The sequence below is a fragment of the Asterias rubens genome, chromosome 5 (genome assembly GCF_902459465.1).
Source record: "Asterias rubens chromosome 5, eAstRub1.3, whole genome shotgun sequence".
NCBI classification, from domain to species: domain Eukaryota; kingdom Metazoa; phylum Echinodermata; class Asteroidea; order Forcipulatida; family Asteriidae; genus Asterias; species Asterias rubens.
Genome location: NC_047066.1, coordinates 8,659,348 through 8,673,778, shown reverse-complemented (window position 1 = coordinate 8,673,778; position 14,431 = coordinate 8,659,348). Strand labels below are relative to the sequence as shown.

The 14,431-nt window shown below is 39.9% G+C and overlaps 1 protein-coding gene across 1 annotated transcript in view; it reads left to right on the top strand.

Moving 5' to 3' along the window:
* LOC117290432 (probable E3 ubiquitin-protein ligase HECTD4) overlaps positions 1-14,431 on the top strand; it is a 71,942-nt gene that overhangs the window by 18,806 nt on the left and 38,705 nt on the right. The window contains 16 exon segments of the mRNA XM_033771843.1: positions 77-197; positions 723-867; positions 1,547-1,713; positions 2,577-2,723; positions 3,621-3,780; positions 4,391-4,584; positions 5,187-5,494; positions 6,097-6,283; positions 6,966-7,044; positions 7,906-8,102; positions 8,668-8,803; positions 9,839-10,027; positions 11,027-11,191; positions 12,572-12,747; positions 13,674-13,789; positions 14,281-14,384. Coding sequence (XP_033627734.1) covers positions 77-197; positions 723-867; positions 1,547-1,713; positions 2,577-2,723; positions 3,621-3,780; positions 4,391-4,584; positions 5,187-5,494; positions 6,097-6,283; positions 6,966-7,044; positions 7,906-8,102; positions 8,668-8,803; positions 9,839-10,027; positions 11,027-11,191; positions 12,572-12,747; positions 13,674-13,789; positions 14,281-14,384 — 2,591 coding nt within the window.

Genomic DNA, 14,431 nt, shown 5'->3' with positions numbered 1-14,431 from the left:
ATGCTACAAACCCTCAATAGAAGGATAGTAGAAATGACCTTTTTTTTATTATAAAATTTTATTTGTATTTTGTCAGGTCTAGTGTTTGTCGATCAGTCAGTTGCCCCTCCAAGCCCACCATTCACTCGCAGTGTATCTCTACCTATGGAGCTAGAAGGAGGCAAGGAACTAGGCAAGGATTCGGCTAAGAGCAGCAGGTATGTAGATTGTGTTTAAGATGGCCGAACTGCTTTAAAGTGCTTTAAGCACAGTCACTGCAGCCACATACAAAGTCACTTCTTTTAAAGAGAAGCCTAAAAGTCAATACAATTTAGTTTGTTTGTACTTAGAAATTTATTGGCTGATCTCCATGATTTTTTTATTTTATTAAAGAGATTTCAATTAAGTAAGACAATTTCTTCAAGGTGATAACAGACTGCGTAAAATTGGCCTTTAAACGAAAGCTTTCTGTTGTTTGAAAAACATTCAAACTAAGCAGCAAAAGGCTGAATTGTGTTTAAAAAACGGGATTTTTTTTAACAAAAGATTTGTTACAAATTACAGAGAAACATCAAGAATTACAAATCAATTTTATAAATTAAAAAAAATATGTGCTTTAGTTTCAGAAAAATGCATCAACAGCGGTTGTTTATGTCAAAACCATTTTGCAATAAGGACTGAGGGAGAATGTCATGGTTTGCCATTATTTAAAATAATCTTCAATAACTGTTTTTTTCCTTCAGATCAAGATGGCAATCTAGAAGGAAAGGGCCATTGTCTCTGCTTCAGGAGCTAGCTCAGAGCGACATTAAACAGACAGACAAACGAGCTCATGCCATCCTACTGGATGAATTCTTTTCATTTATCGGCACCAACCCGGAACAAGCTGTAAGTACTTGCTCACCACCTGCAAGCTAACCTGTCAGGTTTTGTTTTTGGGGGAAGTGTTTTGGGTGTTTCTTTTAAGAGGGAAGTTGTAGCTTTTTTGCAAGCTTTTATTCTTCATTGCAAAGGTAAATTTAGTTTTATGAATGAAATAGTGGCTTTCTGGTTGGTGTTATGACTAACTAGGTTAGGTGAACAGGGCAGATCCTTAACACTAGCCCCCCCCCCCTACAGTGTCTTGTAAGAACTGCTTTAGGAGAGTAAAAACCACTTCACAACCTGCCCTGTGGGCTACTGAACTGTGCATCCTATTTGCTTAAAATTCTTAAATTTTTCCTTTTTATATATAAACAACACAATTTTTTAAAAAGAAAAATAATTTTTGAGTGTGTGAACAAACCTTGTTTGACCATTGAACTGATTGTGATCGCTGATATTTATTATTGTTATATTTGCCTTAAAAACAGTACACAACAAAATACAAGCAATTTGCTTGAGATTTGCGAGGGACAGCAAAAGCAAGTACATGTTTAAAACAGGGGCAACTAAAACTTCCAAGGGGAAATTACAATACACAGTGTACTAGCCTGTTTAGCTATTTTACAAAAAGTTTAAGCGCAAGCCTGGGTTGTAGAACTTGTTTTGTTTTGATTCTCAAGTCGCATGCTTGGATTATTTTCAGGTGTCTCTGGAGAGCTTCCTATCAGCAGCCAGAGTGCGTTGGCGACGAGGAAACACACGCAAGCAAGCCCTCGTACACATCAAGCAACTACTGCTCGCTGCGAGCAAAGTGGGCGGAGCCATGCATCTACTCGCTGCTGTCACGGCTGTCATTCAAAATGGACCCAGGTAAAGTGGGAGGGGCTTCACTCTTTAATAATAATAATAATAAATAGTGACAAAACAATGGACAATGTTCAGCATGTAAACACATTGTCTTTACAGCAACCAAAATCAGTTGTAACGTTTTTTTAAAGGTTGTCAGATAGGTTTTTTCTCGAGTATGACTTCATTTCAGATTGAAATATTTCACATAAAAAATTGGTTATAGTATGCTTTCATAATCAGTAAGCTTTCAGACTGAAATTTGTCAATGATTTTGTTTTTTCTTACCACACTGTAAAATGATAATAAGTAGTATTTATATATCACCAAAATCCACCTAAAAAGACACTCAACATGTATCACACCCTTTAATACACCAAACACTTGGTTATAAAAAATGTATTGTGTTTTATCATTATAATGAATAGGGTAGATGGCCTTAGCTTTCGATCCAATCCGGACCTTCTTCAGAGGCATAAAACAAGTACAAACAAATACATATCCATTTATAGAAAAAGAGAGGGGGAAAGGGATTAAGGAAAGGATCCAGAAAGAAGCGGGAAAATAGCAGCCAATCAAAGTTCCTATTTCAGAAACAATATTGGTGGCTATGAACCAATAGGAGTGGAGTGGCGAGGACAAAGGATGTTTAGAATGAAAGGAAGGGTTACTGGACCATAAAAGTGGTAAAAGTATTGTTCGACAACAATGCAGGGAGACATGAAAGGGTAGGATTAGAGAGCAAGTTGCATCATGATGCAACTAACAATGGTCATTATACATGTATTTGCAGAGAGCTTTTCAGAATTATGTGTCTTCAGGCGATGAGTATCTTTTTTTTCTTCTTTTCTTTTCAAAATTAAATTGTGTTTTTATTGCCTTGGCAGAGTCGATGAGCTGGCCTGTGGAGGTATGGTGGATGAAGTTCAACAAACTTTCTCTGAAACGATGACCTCTGTGGTGACCTTAGCTGGTGCCCACCCCGTGGCGTGTGCAAACAGCATAGGGCTTCTCTGCACTATCCCATACACAAGGTAAGGTGGGGTTACCAACTTAAATTGGGTCATCAATTGAAGTGAGAACTGAGTAGGTCTTAGGGCTGTGTGAATATCTTTGAACAAGTAAAGACACATCAAGTGAAACTGATCGGGTGTGATGGTTGTATAGTTTCTGACCAGCACCCTGAACAAAGATATTGACAAAATACGGAGATCGCTAACAAAGGACCAATAGCTCAGGGGCCAATTTCATAGAGCTGCTTAAGCAAAAAGTTTGCTAAAGCACGAAAAAAGCTCGCTTATTTTACACATGTTACTGGCCTAAATTTCATGCAATATACATTGCATGTGACTGGTATTTAGATGTTGTTTACTTGTTATACCAATTGAGTGGAGTCTTGGCAGGTAATCTGATTTTATTTAGCAAGAATTTTTTTGCTTAAGCAAAATTTTGTGCTTGAGCAGCTCTATGAAATTGGGCCCAGTTGGTAGAGCATCGGCGTGTTAATGTGGAGGTCACAGGTTCAAGTCCAGCTCTAGTTAAGTTTTCTTTGTTTAACCTAAATATTGTTTGTGAGAAGTTGTGGTTCTGAGAAGAAATAGAGCTGAGTCTCATAATTTTGAACGGTGCACTCTGCTCATCTCCAGAAGAAATATAAAGGATTGACTGGCATCCTGCCCAGGGGGAATTGAAATATTCTCAGTTGATTAATGCCAATGAAACGAGATATAAACACCTGCCTGAAGAGCCATATTGGCTCAGGACAGAATTTACATTTATCACAGAGTTAAAAGTCTGTGAAGAAACCTCCCAGCCACGAATGGCCATATTATTTATTTGGCCGCACATTGGCATTAAACCCATGCGTTCAATTCTTTTCACTCAGCTTGTATCATTAATTTGTGTACACTTTATTTTGACCCTATTTGCAGGAGAGAGGAGCAGTGTCTAGTTGACAGCGGCCTCGTCCAGGTGTTAGATCAACTCTGCAGTCTAGGATCAGGGGGTGGTAGCTCTGGTAGTGGTGGAGGATCGTCTGAATCACAGACTACTAAACAACGTGTGTCCGCCCTAGCCTGGGCTGGATTCCAGGTTAGCTCAATCATTTCTGAGTCAATTTTAGAATGACAGACCACTAAACAACGTGTGTCCGCCCTAGTCTGGGCTGGATTCCAGGTTAGCTCAATCATTTCTGAGTCAATTTTAAAACCACACTCCACTAAACAACGTATGTTCACCCTAGCCTGGAAAGGATTCCAGGTTAGCTCAATCATTTCTGTGTCAATTTTAAGACCACTAAACAACGTGTGTCCGCCCTAGCCTGGGCTGGATTCCAGTTTTAAAAGTCGTTGGCTATGTTTGACAGGCAACTGCACTGGCCTTCAATGGCAAAACATCCTGACTCAAAAAGTTATTTGTGAAAAGAAAAGTACAGATATATTGCTGTTGTGATAAACAAGGGAAGAACGTGTAAAAACACAGGCTTGCAACTGATAATAAGCTGATTTCCTCTTTTTCTTTTCAAAACAGTGCCTTAGAAAATTGAAAAATACTGAAAATTGTGATTGACCATTTCCTCTTTTTTTCTTCAATTTGAAGTTGCATGTCTGGTTATATTCACATCCATACATTGTATGCCTTTGAAGCTTTGAAATGAAAAGAACGCCCTCAATTTACGCAGTAATGATGTTTGCCCAAACAGGTACTTGCCAGTCGCTGCGTATCCTGGGAGGCAGACGAGACATCCCATGATGCTTTGGGTTACGCCGGCCTGGCCCGTCAGGTGTCCAGCCTACTGACCAATCATCTGGCTCGAGCCACTGAGTCTAGCGGGAACGAAGCAGCTGGAAGTGAGGCTCTGCAAGAGGTCTTGAGTTTACTCAACGAACTCTCAAGGTAATGTTTTTGTTCTCAATTTTAAACACATCTCAAACCAAAGAGTTGTTCATAGGCACTAGAGGGCGCACTGGTGATGCTGCGTGCACAAACACAACAGGACCGCTAGGAGACATTTTGTAAGATGAGCGTTGTACGAACGGTGAATATGAAGTACACGTCGATGTGAGTGTATGATAAACACACGCTACTCAATGTTTTTTTTGTTTATTTTCAAAATGGCCAGTACCTTGACTGCTGGTGTGACAGGGAACTTTTGGGAATTTTAAGATAACACATAATCCGACCAACACAAGGGATGTCAATTTCTCTCCCAGGATAGTGTCTGGGGCTAACATATAAAAAAAATTTTTTAAAAATTTAAAAAAAAGGAATGCATCTTGAGTTTTAACTTCCTACACCATTCAAAATTCAGTACCTACCTACAGACTATGTAAATTACTGTGAAATACATGTACTGTGTATACGTAGCATTGGCTTAGTATCAAGGCATTTTTACATTAAAAAAGTAAGCGTACATGTATAACCCATTAATTTTAAACCGTTTTATGAATTAATACAAATAAGAGATGCTATTCTGATGTTTGAAATATTCCCCTTAGGAGCCGAATGGGTAAGGCCATCCTGAGCCAGCCAGCCTGTGTCTCCAAGCTCCTCTCCCTTCTCCTAGACCAGCGTCCCTCCCCCAAACTAGTCCTCATCATCCTGCAGCTGTGCCGGGTTGCCCTCCCCCTCATGAGCGCAGAGGACTGTGCCAGCGTGCAGCTTCCCTATTGGGGCCAGGAAGTGTCCACTCTGCTGAGAGGGGCGGACGAGGGGATGGAGGGTGAAGGAGAGGAACAGTTGAACGATCCGCCGGCTAAGATTGCCAGCTTGCTGTTGGCTAAGCTTGGAGATTACGTTGTACCTGGTAGGTAGTTGTGGTGGGAATATGAAAAAGAAATATTCAAAACAGCTGTTGTTTTATTAATTTTACTTTTATTTTAATTCTTTGGACAATACAATAATTATAACAAGCAAAAGTAGTCCAGGGAAAGGCAAAAGTAAAAACTGTCTTAAAAAAAAGAGGAGTAAAAAGAAATACTAAAACGATAATCTTCAAGAGGAAGGAAAATGTCACATTCAATTTTGTGGTGTACTCTTTTTTTAATAGATAGAGTCCTCATGTGAGTGGAGAAAAAATACCAGTCTCTTCATTCACATTCAAATTGCCCTTTGTATTCAATACCCTTCCAGTGCATATTAATCAACATCGAAAAAGATCCAATGGCATAATTCTTTTACTGTTTTATTTCAGTACTTTTGATCTATTGTTTTTTAATGCTTTTTGATGTAATGCCCGTTTACTGGGGGGGGGAGAGAATGTTTATTGTCAGGGGGAAGTGGACAGGAAATATTTATTGTAACATTGGGAATGTGTGGCCTAAGCATTTGGGCCAGGATGGAGCCTTTATTCAACTCCCAACCACTCTTAGTTCCCCGTACATTCACCATATCTCCTTTCATACCAAGGTTGTCAGACCACCGCATCTTTGGAAAATCCATCCTCAGTCAACGCCGATGGTAGTCAGGCCACAGCGCCCTCTAATGGTGACAGAGATAAAGGGGAGGAGTCCGAAGCACAGGACGGCCGCATCTCAGTGTTTATCCACAAGAGAGAGGATCAGTCTTCTCATGAGGTCATTCAGCCTCTTCTGAGGTACGAACGTTTGATATTATGTCTCAGCGACCCCTTCACAAGGCCATGCTGTGTTTTATATGAATATGTATGTGTAGACATTGTAATATGTACACTAATTGTACAAAGACTGTTGTGTTGATAATTGTTCATATTGATTAGTCTGGTCTGTGTCATTGTTTGTTTTTGTTTCTTTGTTTTCGTTTTTTTTTTTTTTTTTTTCCTTGGTGTGTCCAAGTCCTTGTCTGTAACAGGAAAATGCACAAAAGCATTATGCTTAACCTTTTTCCCTGCAAGTTGACTGGTACGGTAATTTCTGTAGTTATTATCTGAAATTTCAAAACATTGTATTACTGTTAAATTATCTGGCATCAACATTTCATTATTTTTGTTTCATACTCATTGTTGTTTGTTTTGTGTTTGCTTAAGTGTTATTGTCGACAAAACACAAAAAATATCCATCGAATTTAATTATACTTTTGAGAGCACAGCATATGCATGTATGTAGGTCGCTTTCCCTCTGTGGTTACTTAGAGGTCGCAAATTCTCTTAAATTTGGAGAACCATGGAGTGAGTTGCTTCAATAGCGAAGAATGCTTCAAAAGTCGGTTTTAGTACAATCACATCTCTAAAGCTAACTAGTTTCAAAAAAGGTATGTTTCAACTTTTGTTTTGTCCACCCTTGAACCTTTGAAACTAGCAGTTCTGATGGCAGACCCTTCAGACTCGGTAGCGGAGTCAACATGGAGAGAGTGGTACGAATGGACAGAGAAATGACAAAGGTTCGGCTTTTTATCTTTACTCACAAGCTCTCTTAAATAGTTTTGATAGTTTTGCATCGGGGATAGAGATTAAAATTTGTTTTTACCCTTGCGCCCAGTGTGTTAAGCATTGTATACTGTGTACTTTTTTTGAGTTCAGAAACCTATTAAATTGATGCCGACCCGCTGCTTACAGGATTCAAACTGCCTTTAGCCAATGGGCTAGCTTGGTGGTCTAGTGGTCAGATATCTGCTCTAGCAATTCAAAGGTTGTTGGTTCGAATCCCAACCGGGTAAGTTTGCCTGTGGAATTGTTTTCATAGAACTAGGGAAAGTACTGAATATTCAGTGCTTAATACACATCGATGTAAGGGTAAAAACAAATTGAACTCTCTTTAATAAATTTTCAGTTTTATGTAAACACCTTCATTTACTAATTTGAGGTATTCTTCAAAGAAAAAGAGCCGAGTGACCTCATGCCCTGCTTTTTCTTCAAACTAAAAATGTCCTTCTGCTATATTTTTTTGTGGATTTTGTCCATTTTGATTTGTCTGCGTCACTCGCTTTCTCATGAGGAAAAAGGTTTGCATCTTTTTTATTTGGGGGGGGGGGGGGGGCGGGAAGGGGGGCATGACAAATGTTGACATACATTCTGTCATTACCTCAAAGCTTTAAACAAAAGATCTTAAAGCTTAAAAAAACATCTAAGAAAGCCAAGATTACTGAAAGCAGCAATGAATAGTATTATAATAATAATGAGTCCACTATATCTCAAGATGGCTTATTGTCCTTGCTGTGTTTTGTTATTCCTGTATTTTGTATTGTTCTTTTTGTTATGCCGAATAAATAATAGTAATAATATTCTGATATTTCCTTTCGCAGTACGGTAAAGCTGAAGTCTTCACTGAAGACGCCAACGCCGCGATCCGTAAAGCAGGCAAGTGGGCCCAGGGTGGTCTCGTCGTCAGCACAGGACCCCCTGTGGAGAGTAACGGAGAATCAGTCAACGAGAACGGCAAAGAGAAGAAGAAGGTAGCCACGGAGGTGGTGTGCAGAGAGAAGAATGCAGAGCTGGCAAGGTGAGGGCTGGGCTTGAAATTTACACTGGACCGCATGCCTTAGGACCTTGATTTTAGCATCGCGCCTTTAGGGCCTTGCGCCTCTAGGGCATAAGCTTGCTTTTGCCAGCAACTTGGAGGCAACCAACTGCAGTGCATGCTACAGGACCACTTTGGTAGCAAATGACGTAATAGTAGTGACATAGTGTAATGGCTTCATTATTCTACTTTTTGCTGGTTAGCGCAACGCTTTGATACTTTATACTTGTAGCCACTTATATGCATGCATGTTTGTGTGCAATCATTGACCATATCTGGACTTTGCACATCAACTCAAAACTTGGTGTTTAGATTGGTCTAGGGATTTTCCAGAACCCTATAGTTTTTGGACCCCAGGCCAACTGTCAAGGTCATTATGGCTAAAACAAAAAAGAGTGCTGTTCAAGCGAATAACTCAAAAAGAATTTGTCATAATATACAATTTATAAATTTGATCATTAAAATTAACTTCTTCTTGAAAAGGTTAACTCCTTAAAGCCACTTATTAGTTTCAAACTTTTCAATTTCACGGTTTCACAATTTTCAGAACTGATCCAGTCCGGCCGTTCATCAGCGGCCATGTTGCCAACAGCATGGCGTCGGAGGTCATCGCACTTCTACACAGCTTACTGACGGCTCCTGAGACGCACACCGCCCTCATCTGGGCATCCGCTGTGGAACGAGTGAGTCAAATTAATTATAACATCTATTATAAATTAATTATTGAGTGCAGTCCAGGGCTCAATTTCAAAGAGCTACGTAAGCTTTATTTATTGATTTATTTGTCACTTTATTTATCGATTTGTATATTTGTATGCCAGTGTAAAGTCTAATAAAACTAAAACTAAGCAGAAAATATTACTTGTCTTTGCGAAGCAGAAATGAGCAGGATACCAGTCACAAATTGTTGCATAATAGCTTGGCTGGTATTCTTACTCTGTTAAGCATAATATTTTTTTGTTCTAAGCTTTATTTTGTGCTTAAAGGGAAGGTACACGTTTGGTAATTGTCAAAGACCAGTCTTCTCACTTGGTGTAACCCATCATGTGCATAAAATAACAAACCTGTGAAAATTTGGGCTCAATCGGTCATCGAAGTTGCGAGAAAATGATGAAAGAAAAAACACCTTTGTTGGAAGAATTTGCGTACTTTCAGATAGGAATAAAAGACTTTTAGCTGAAAGTCTTTTATTATTTTAGTGAGAAATTACCTCTTTCTAAAAACTACAGTACTTCAGAGGGAGCTGTTTTTCACAATGTTTTATACTATCAACAGCTCTCCAAGGGTCGTTACCAAGTCAGTTTTTAAGTTAATGTTTGTTTTGAGTAATTACCAAACGTGTACCTTCCCTTTAAGCACCTAGGAGAATCCTGCCAGATGTACTCTTTACCTCGTGTTGTCAATGTTATTTCCAAATTGATGAACAAATGGTAGAGGATTGTATTTATAACTATGAGAAAATAGAATTAGCTGTTGCAAACAACTTACCAACCAAAAGGACCTGTGGTATAAATGAATCTTTCCCACAGGCTAAAAAAAACAACACTTATTTATAACTATCTGGAAGCTTCGCAGCATGTTACAACACAACTTCAACACTGGTTAGTTTGAAACAAAAAAATTTACTAGAAATTTTGTTCATTTGAAAAGTGAGTTGTTTGTTTGTTTTTCATTTGTTTCGTCATGTTTGTTTACTTGTTTGTTTAATTTTTATATAGGTGCTGTCCCATGCTCTGACCCTGGTCTCCCAACTGACCTCCCAGCAAGCCACCCATCTCTCTCTGCTGAACGCTCAGTCCCAGGGAGAGGCCGTTACTAGACTCATGTCCATATGTCGTCAAGTGGTGGCAGCATTTTGCGCTCTTGGAGGCTTCAAGGAGAGTGTGAAGGTCGGATCCAAAGTGCAGGTCAGTTTGCCGTGGTGTTTACGCGTTTGTTGTTTTGATCTTCCTTCTGCATATTTAAATTTTTTCTTTCTTTTAAATTGAAAATTTGTAATCAGTATGATAACATCTGGGCCCAATTTCATGGCTCTGCTTACCGCTGAATTCTGCGCTTACGATCACGATTCCCCGCTTACGTGCAAGCGCCGAATTTGTGCGCTAGCCTTGTAAGCGTAGTGCCTAGTAAAGTGGAGTACGCACGCGCAGAAGCCCAAATTCGCCGCTAACCCGTGAAATACGCTTGCCTTAAGCACATAATTCCCTACTTCCGTAAGCGCCTATTCCGTGCTTACGGTTAGCAGAGCCCATGAAATTGGGCCCAGGTAAACAAAAATTTATATTTTTGATTTTGTATTCAGAACCAGCACTACTCAAAAGAGATTTTCACATTGTTAGAAAACTTTTTTTTACTTGTCAAGGAGAAAATCCCACGGATAACAAGTCAAAATCCATAAACGTGGAATCCTACCGGGTAGTTTTTTTATTAGGATTTGAAACTTTGCATGGTAGAAGTTTGAGGCACCACCATTACATTTGAAAATCTCTTTTTAATAGTGTGGTTTTTAATTACCTGGGCCCAATTTCATAGAGCTGCTAAGCACGACAATTTGCTTAGCATGAAATTTCTTCCTTGATAAAAACAGGTTTACCAACCAAATTTCCATGTGATTTTCAGGACAAGCAAACAAAAGCTGAATACCAGTAACAAGCACTATGTAACAAATGGAAATTTGGCTGGTAATCCTGTCTTTATAAGGGAAGAAATTTCATGCTCAGCAAATTTTCGTGCTTAGCAGCTCTATGAAAATGTGCCCAGTTCTTTTCAGAACCAACGCTTCCCAAAAGAGATTCTCACATAGTGTTGACGCAAACCTCTCTGAGAAAACTTTCTGAAAAAGGAACATTTTTGTTTTTTGAAGTGCTGCATATTTTCACCTCTTTCCATTCCCCTCGTCTTCCTAGGTCACAGGTGAAGGGTCGCGACCCCTCTTGGGTCATGTGATCAGCATATCAGAGCCCCAGTCCGTAGCTACAGTGGAGTTTAACATCACTAAGGAGATGTGCATCCCGCGTGCTAATAACACGCTGGAGGTCCCGCTGTCTAGGCTTCAACCACCAAGCAGCCAGGTTGGTATTCAGGGGGGGGGGGGGGGGGGAAGTTAAAGGGTCCATACATTTGGTAATTGGAATTGTTTCATTGTTTGAATCCTATACAAATGTAGACATATACAATAAAAATAACCTGTGAACAATTTATTTAAAACATTTCAAATTTTTTAGATATCGCACCCCAAAAATCTGTTAACCCCTTACAGTGATAAGCACTGTGATAAACACTACTGTCATTAACTCAGTGTTTTCCCAGTGTCAAGTCCATCCAAGGGAAAACCAACAGGCTACTTAGGTAGGATTCAAACCCAGGACGCCAGCATTTGGCCTTTTAGTATTCCTAAAACCTTCTCAACTCCTTTGGAGTATGCAGTCAAAGTGGCGTGCAGGTCGCTAAAAAATCATTGACATCAACTCTTGTAGGTAGCTGTTTGCTCCTGTGTGATATAGTAAAAGGCCTTGACAAAGGACACAATTGTCATGACCAGGATCAATGCGCTTTACATTAGTACCCTGGTCATACGCCTTTCTTCATATTTATGCATGAAGTACTTCACAATTCTAACAAAAAAAGGAGGCTATAGACGATGTGACCAATGTTTACACTCAAACCGCCCTCTGTTGACCAAACACTGTACACGTCATGTTTGGCCGGGCATAAAGACGCGTAGTCATAGTAAGATTGCGTGTACTTTCTAGCTGGCTGCCAAAACACATCGTCTGTAGGGGCTGCCACTGCAAGTGGTGGCAGACTTGCGCCTAGTATAGCCTCATTTTGGGTAAGAATTATGACATCATGCATGAATATTAAGAGAGGCGTATTGGGCCAATAACATTTCTTTAATCTTTGTCAGCTCCCTGTAGAGTATTCAGCCTTGAGCTGCTGTATGGCGCTAGTTGCTTACTCATACACAATATCAACCTCTACCCTCGCAGGTACCCATTTATACACCTGGGTGACAAGAAGCAATTGTAGAAAAGCATCCTACTCAAGGACACAGATGTCACGACCAGAACCGGAGCCCACACACCGATGACTTAACCACCAGGGCCCAATTTCATAGAGCTGCTAAGCACAAAAATTTGCTTAGCATGAAATTTTTGCCTCGATAAAAACAGGATTACCAACAAAATTTCCAGACGATTTTCAGGATTCAGAAAACATCAGCTGAATACCAGTAACAAGCAATATGCAACAAATGGAAATTTTGTTGGTAATCCTATTTTTATCAAGGAAGAAATTTCATGCTAAACAAATTTTTGTGCTTAGCAGCTCTATAAAATTGGGCCCAGATCTTGAATTCGATATTCTAAACCACTCGGCCAAGACACCATACTAAACCTACACTTGACCTGCTACTGTAATGTATGTTTTTTTCCCTCCGTCCTCTCTACCAGACCATACCTCTCCAGCAGCTCTCCATGACAGAGCGTGTGGTGTCTGCTCTACACAGCCTCTTGCTACCCAGGAACGAACGAGGAATGTCCCCCCTCACCGCGACCTTACCCGCCGTGGGTGACGGAAGCTGCCTGGCTATGGCATCGTGTAGAGTCCTGGCCGAGATCAGATCTAGGTAAGCATCTCTTTGTTTTTCAACCTGAAAACTGTTGTGTTTGTAACATGTAAGGGCATCTGCTGCATGTGCTGATCTAGTTAGATCTAGGCTCCAAAATCTGATTGCCTTTGTGTTATTTATACATGGTAGCCCTATCAGTATGAAAACACTGTGCTGTCTGGAGGCCGAGTTGAAAAAAGCAATACGACACTAATGGAGGAAAAAGCATACAAGAGCAAACCCCATGAAAAGCAACAGCAACAATTATAACCACCTCTGAACAAAAGCAGAGAAAAAAAGCACAAAAATAGTATCAAAGCAACAAATCAAATCAATGTCTTTTAAAACCAACAACTAGAAGTGAATGAAGTCAAGGTGGGCTCATTACCAAATCTTTCAGGCACACTTTTCCACAAAAGGAACCTTCTTAAGAAATGCATCGTGGCGTGGGTGTTATGGCGGACTGAGGTCACCCTTACTTTATGTCATTCGACATAAACTTGCATCCTCGGCTGCCTCAACTGGCGTGTGGCGTGTCATGGCCGAGCGGTTAAGAGCACTGGATTCAAGCTCTGGTGTTTGATCAGCAGAGTGTGTGTTCAAATCCCAGTCGTGAACCTTGCTACGTAAAATTGGGGAGGTAGTGCTTTCTGCTCTACCGGCCAGGCTTCCGACTGATGATACCCAAGCCTACATCCGTATGGATTGTAAAAGGGGTAACCTTGTTTCAGCCCTAGGAGTAGGTGGCAACGGCCTCTGTAAAAAAATAATTGTAGCCCACACCTTGAAGTGGCCTACAGGCCTTGTGTGTCTGGCGACGTGCATTAAAAAAAAATGAAAACTTTGTGACATTGTCTATCCAGCCGAGCTTAGGGCAACCTCTGCTGCAACTTGTACCCATTGGCTGACTAAACATAAGAATTGTTTGTTTTTGTTTTTTACAGAGCATGTGCCGTGTTATCTCTACACATGAGGGAGCCCTCATTTGCCACTGAGTTTGTCAAGCAGTCTTCTCTACCTGTTGAGGTGCTCAAGTCGTTGGCTCAACAGTGTAGCTCAGGTATATCGTCAAGTGCTTATCATATCATGCAAAGGAACCAACAAAAAACTTGTTGAGTTGCCCTCCGTGATCAACAAAAAAGTTCTGAAATCTCAGGGTTTTGGGGTTTTTTTTTTCGTTATTCCTATTTTAATGAAACTTACAATTTTTTGTGGTTTTACAAAATTGAGTGCCAGGAAAAAGTGTATAAAATGTTCAAATAAAAATGTTTGAAGACATGAAGTTGAATGTTACTTGTCTTTTCATTTATTAATGTACTTCTGCACACTACTAGGTCATTGTATATTAAAAGACATTGTTTTCAGAATCAGTTCCAATGGATTTCAATCTTAGTTAATGAGGAAAAACAAAAACAAAAGTATTATGGATTTATTTCCACAGAAATCTACTTAATACATGTTTTTGGCTTTACACAAATCAGTGTAAAGTTAAAATAACAACTAATTACGTCTGTGGTGTTTTAAACTTTGGATGTTTTTCTGTACCACTAGGGGAGAGAGTATCAGTAGTAGAGGCCCAATGCCAGCGTCTTCGCATGCTGTACAGAGACTGTGCTCGACCACCACCACCACCAGCAAAGAACTTGTCCCGCATGGTATGTGATTAATAGTGGCTTCTTATAGCATGCATTCCTGTTTTTTG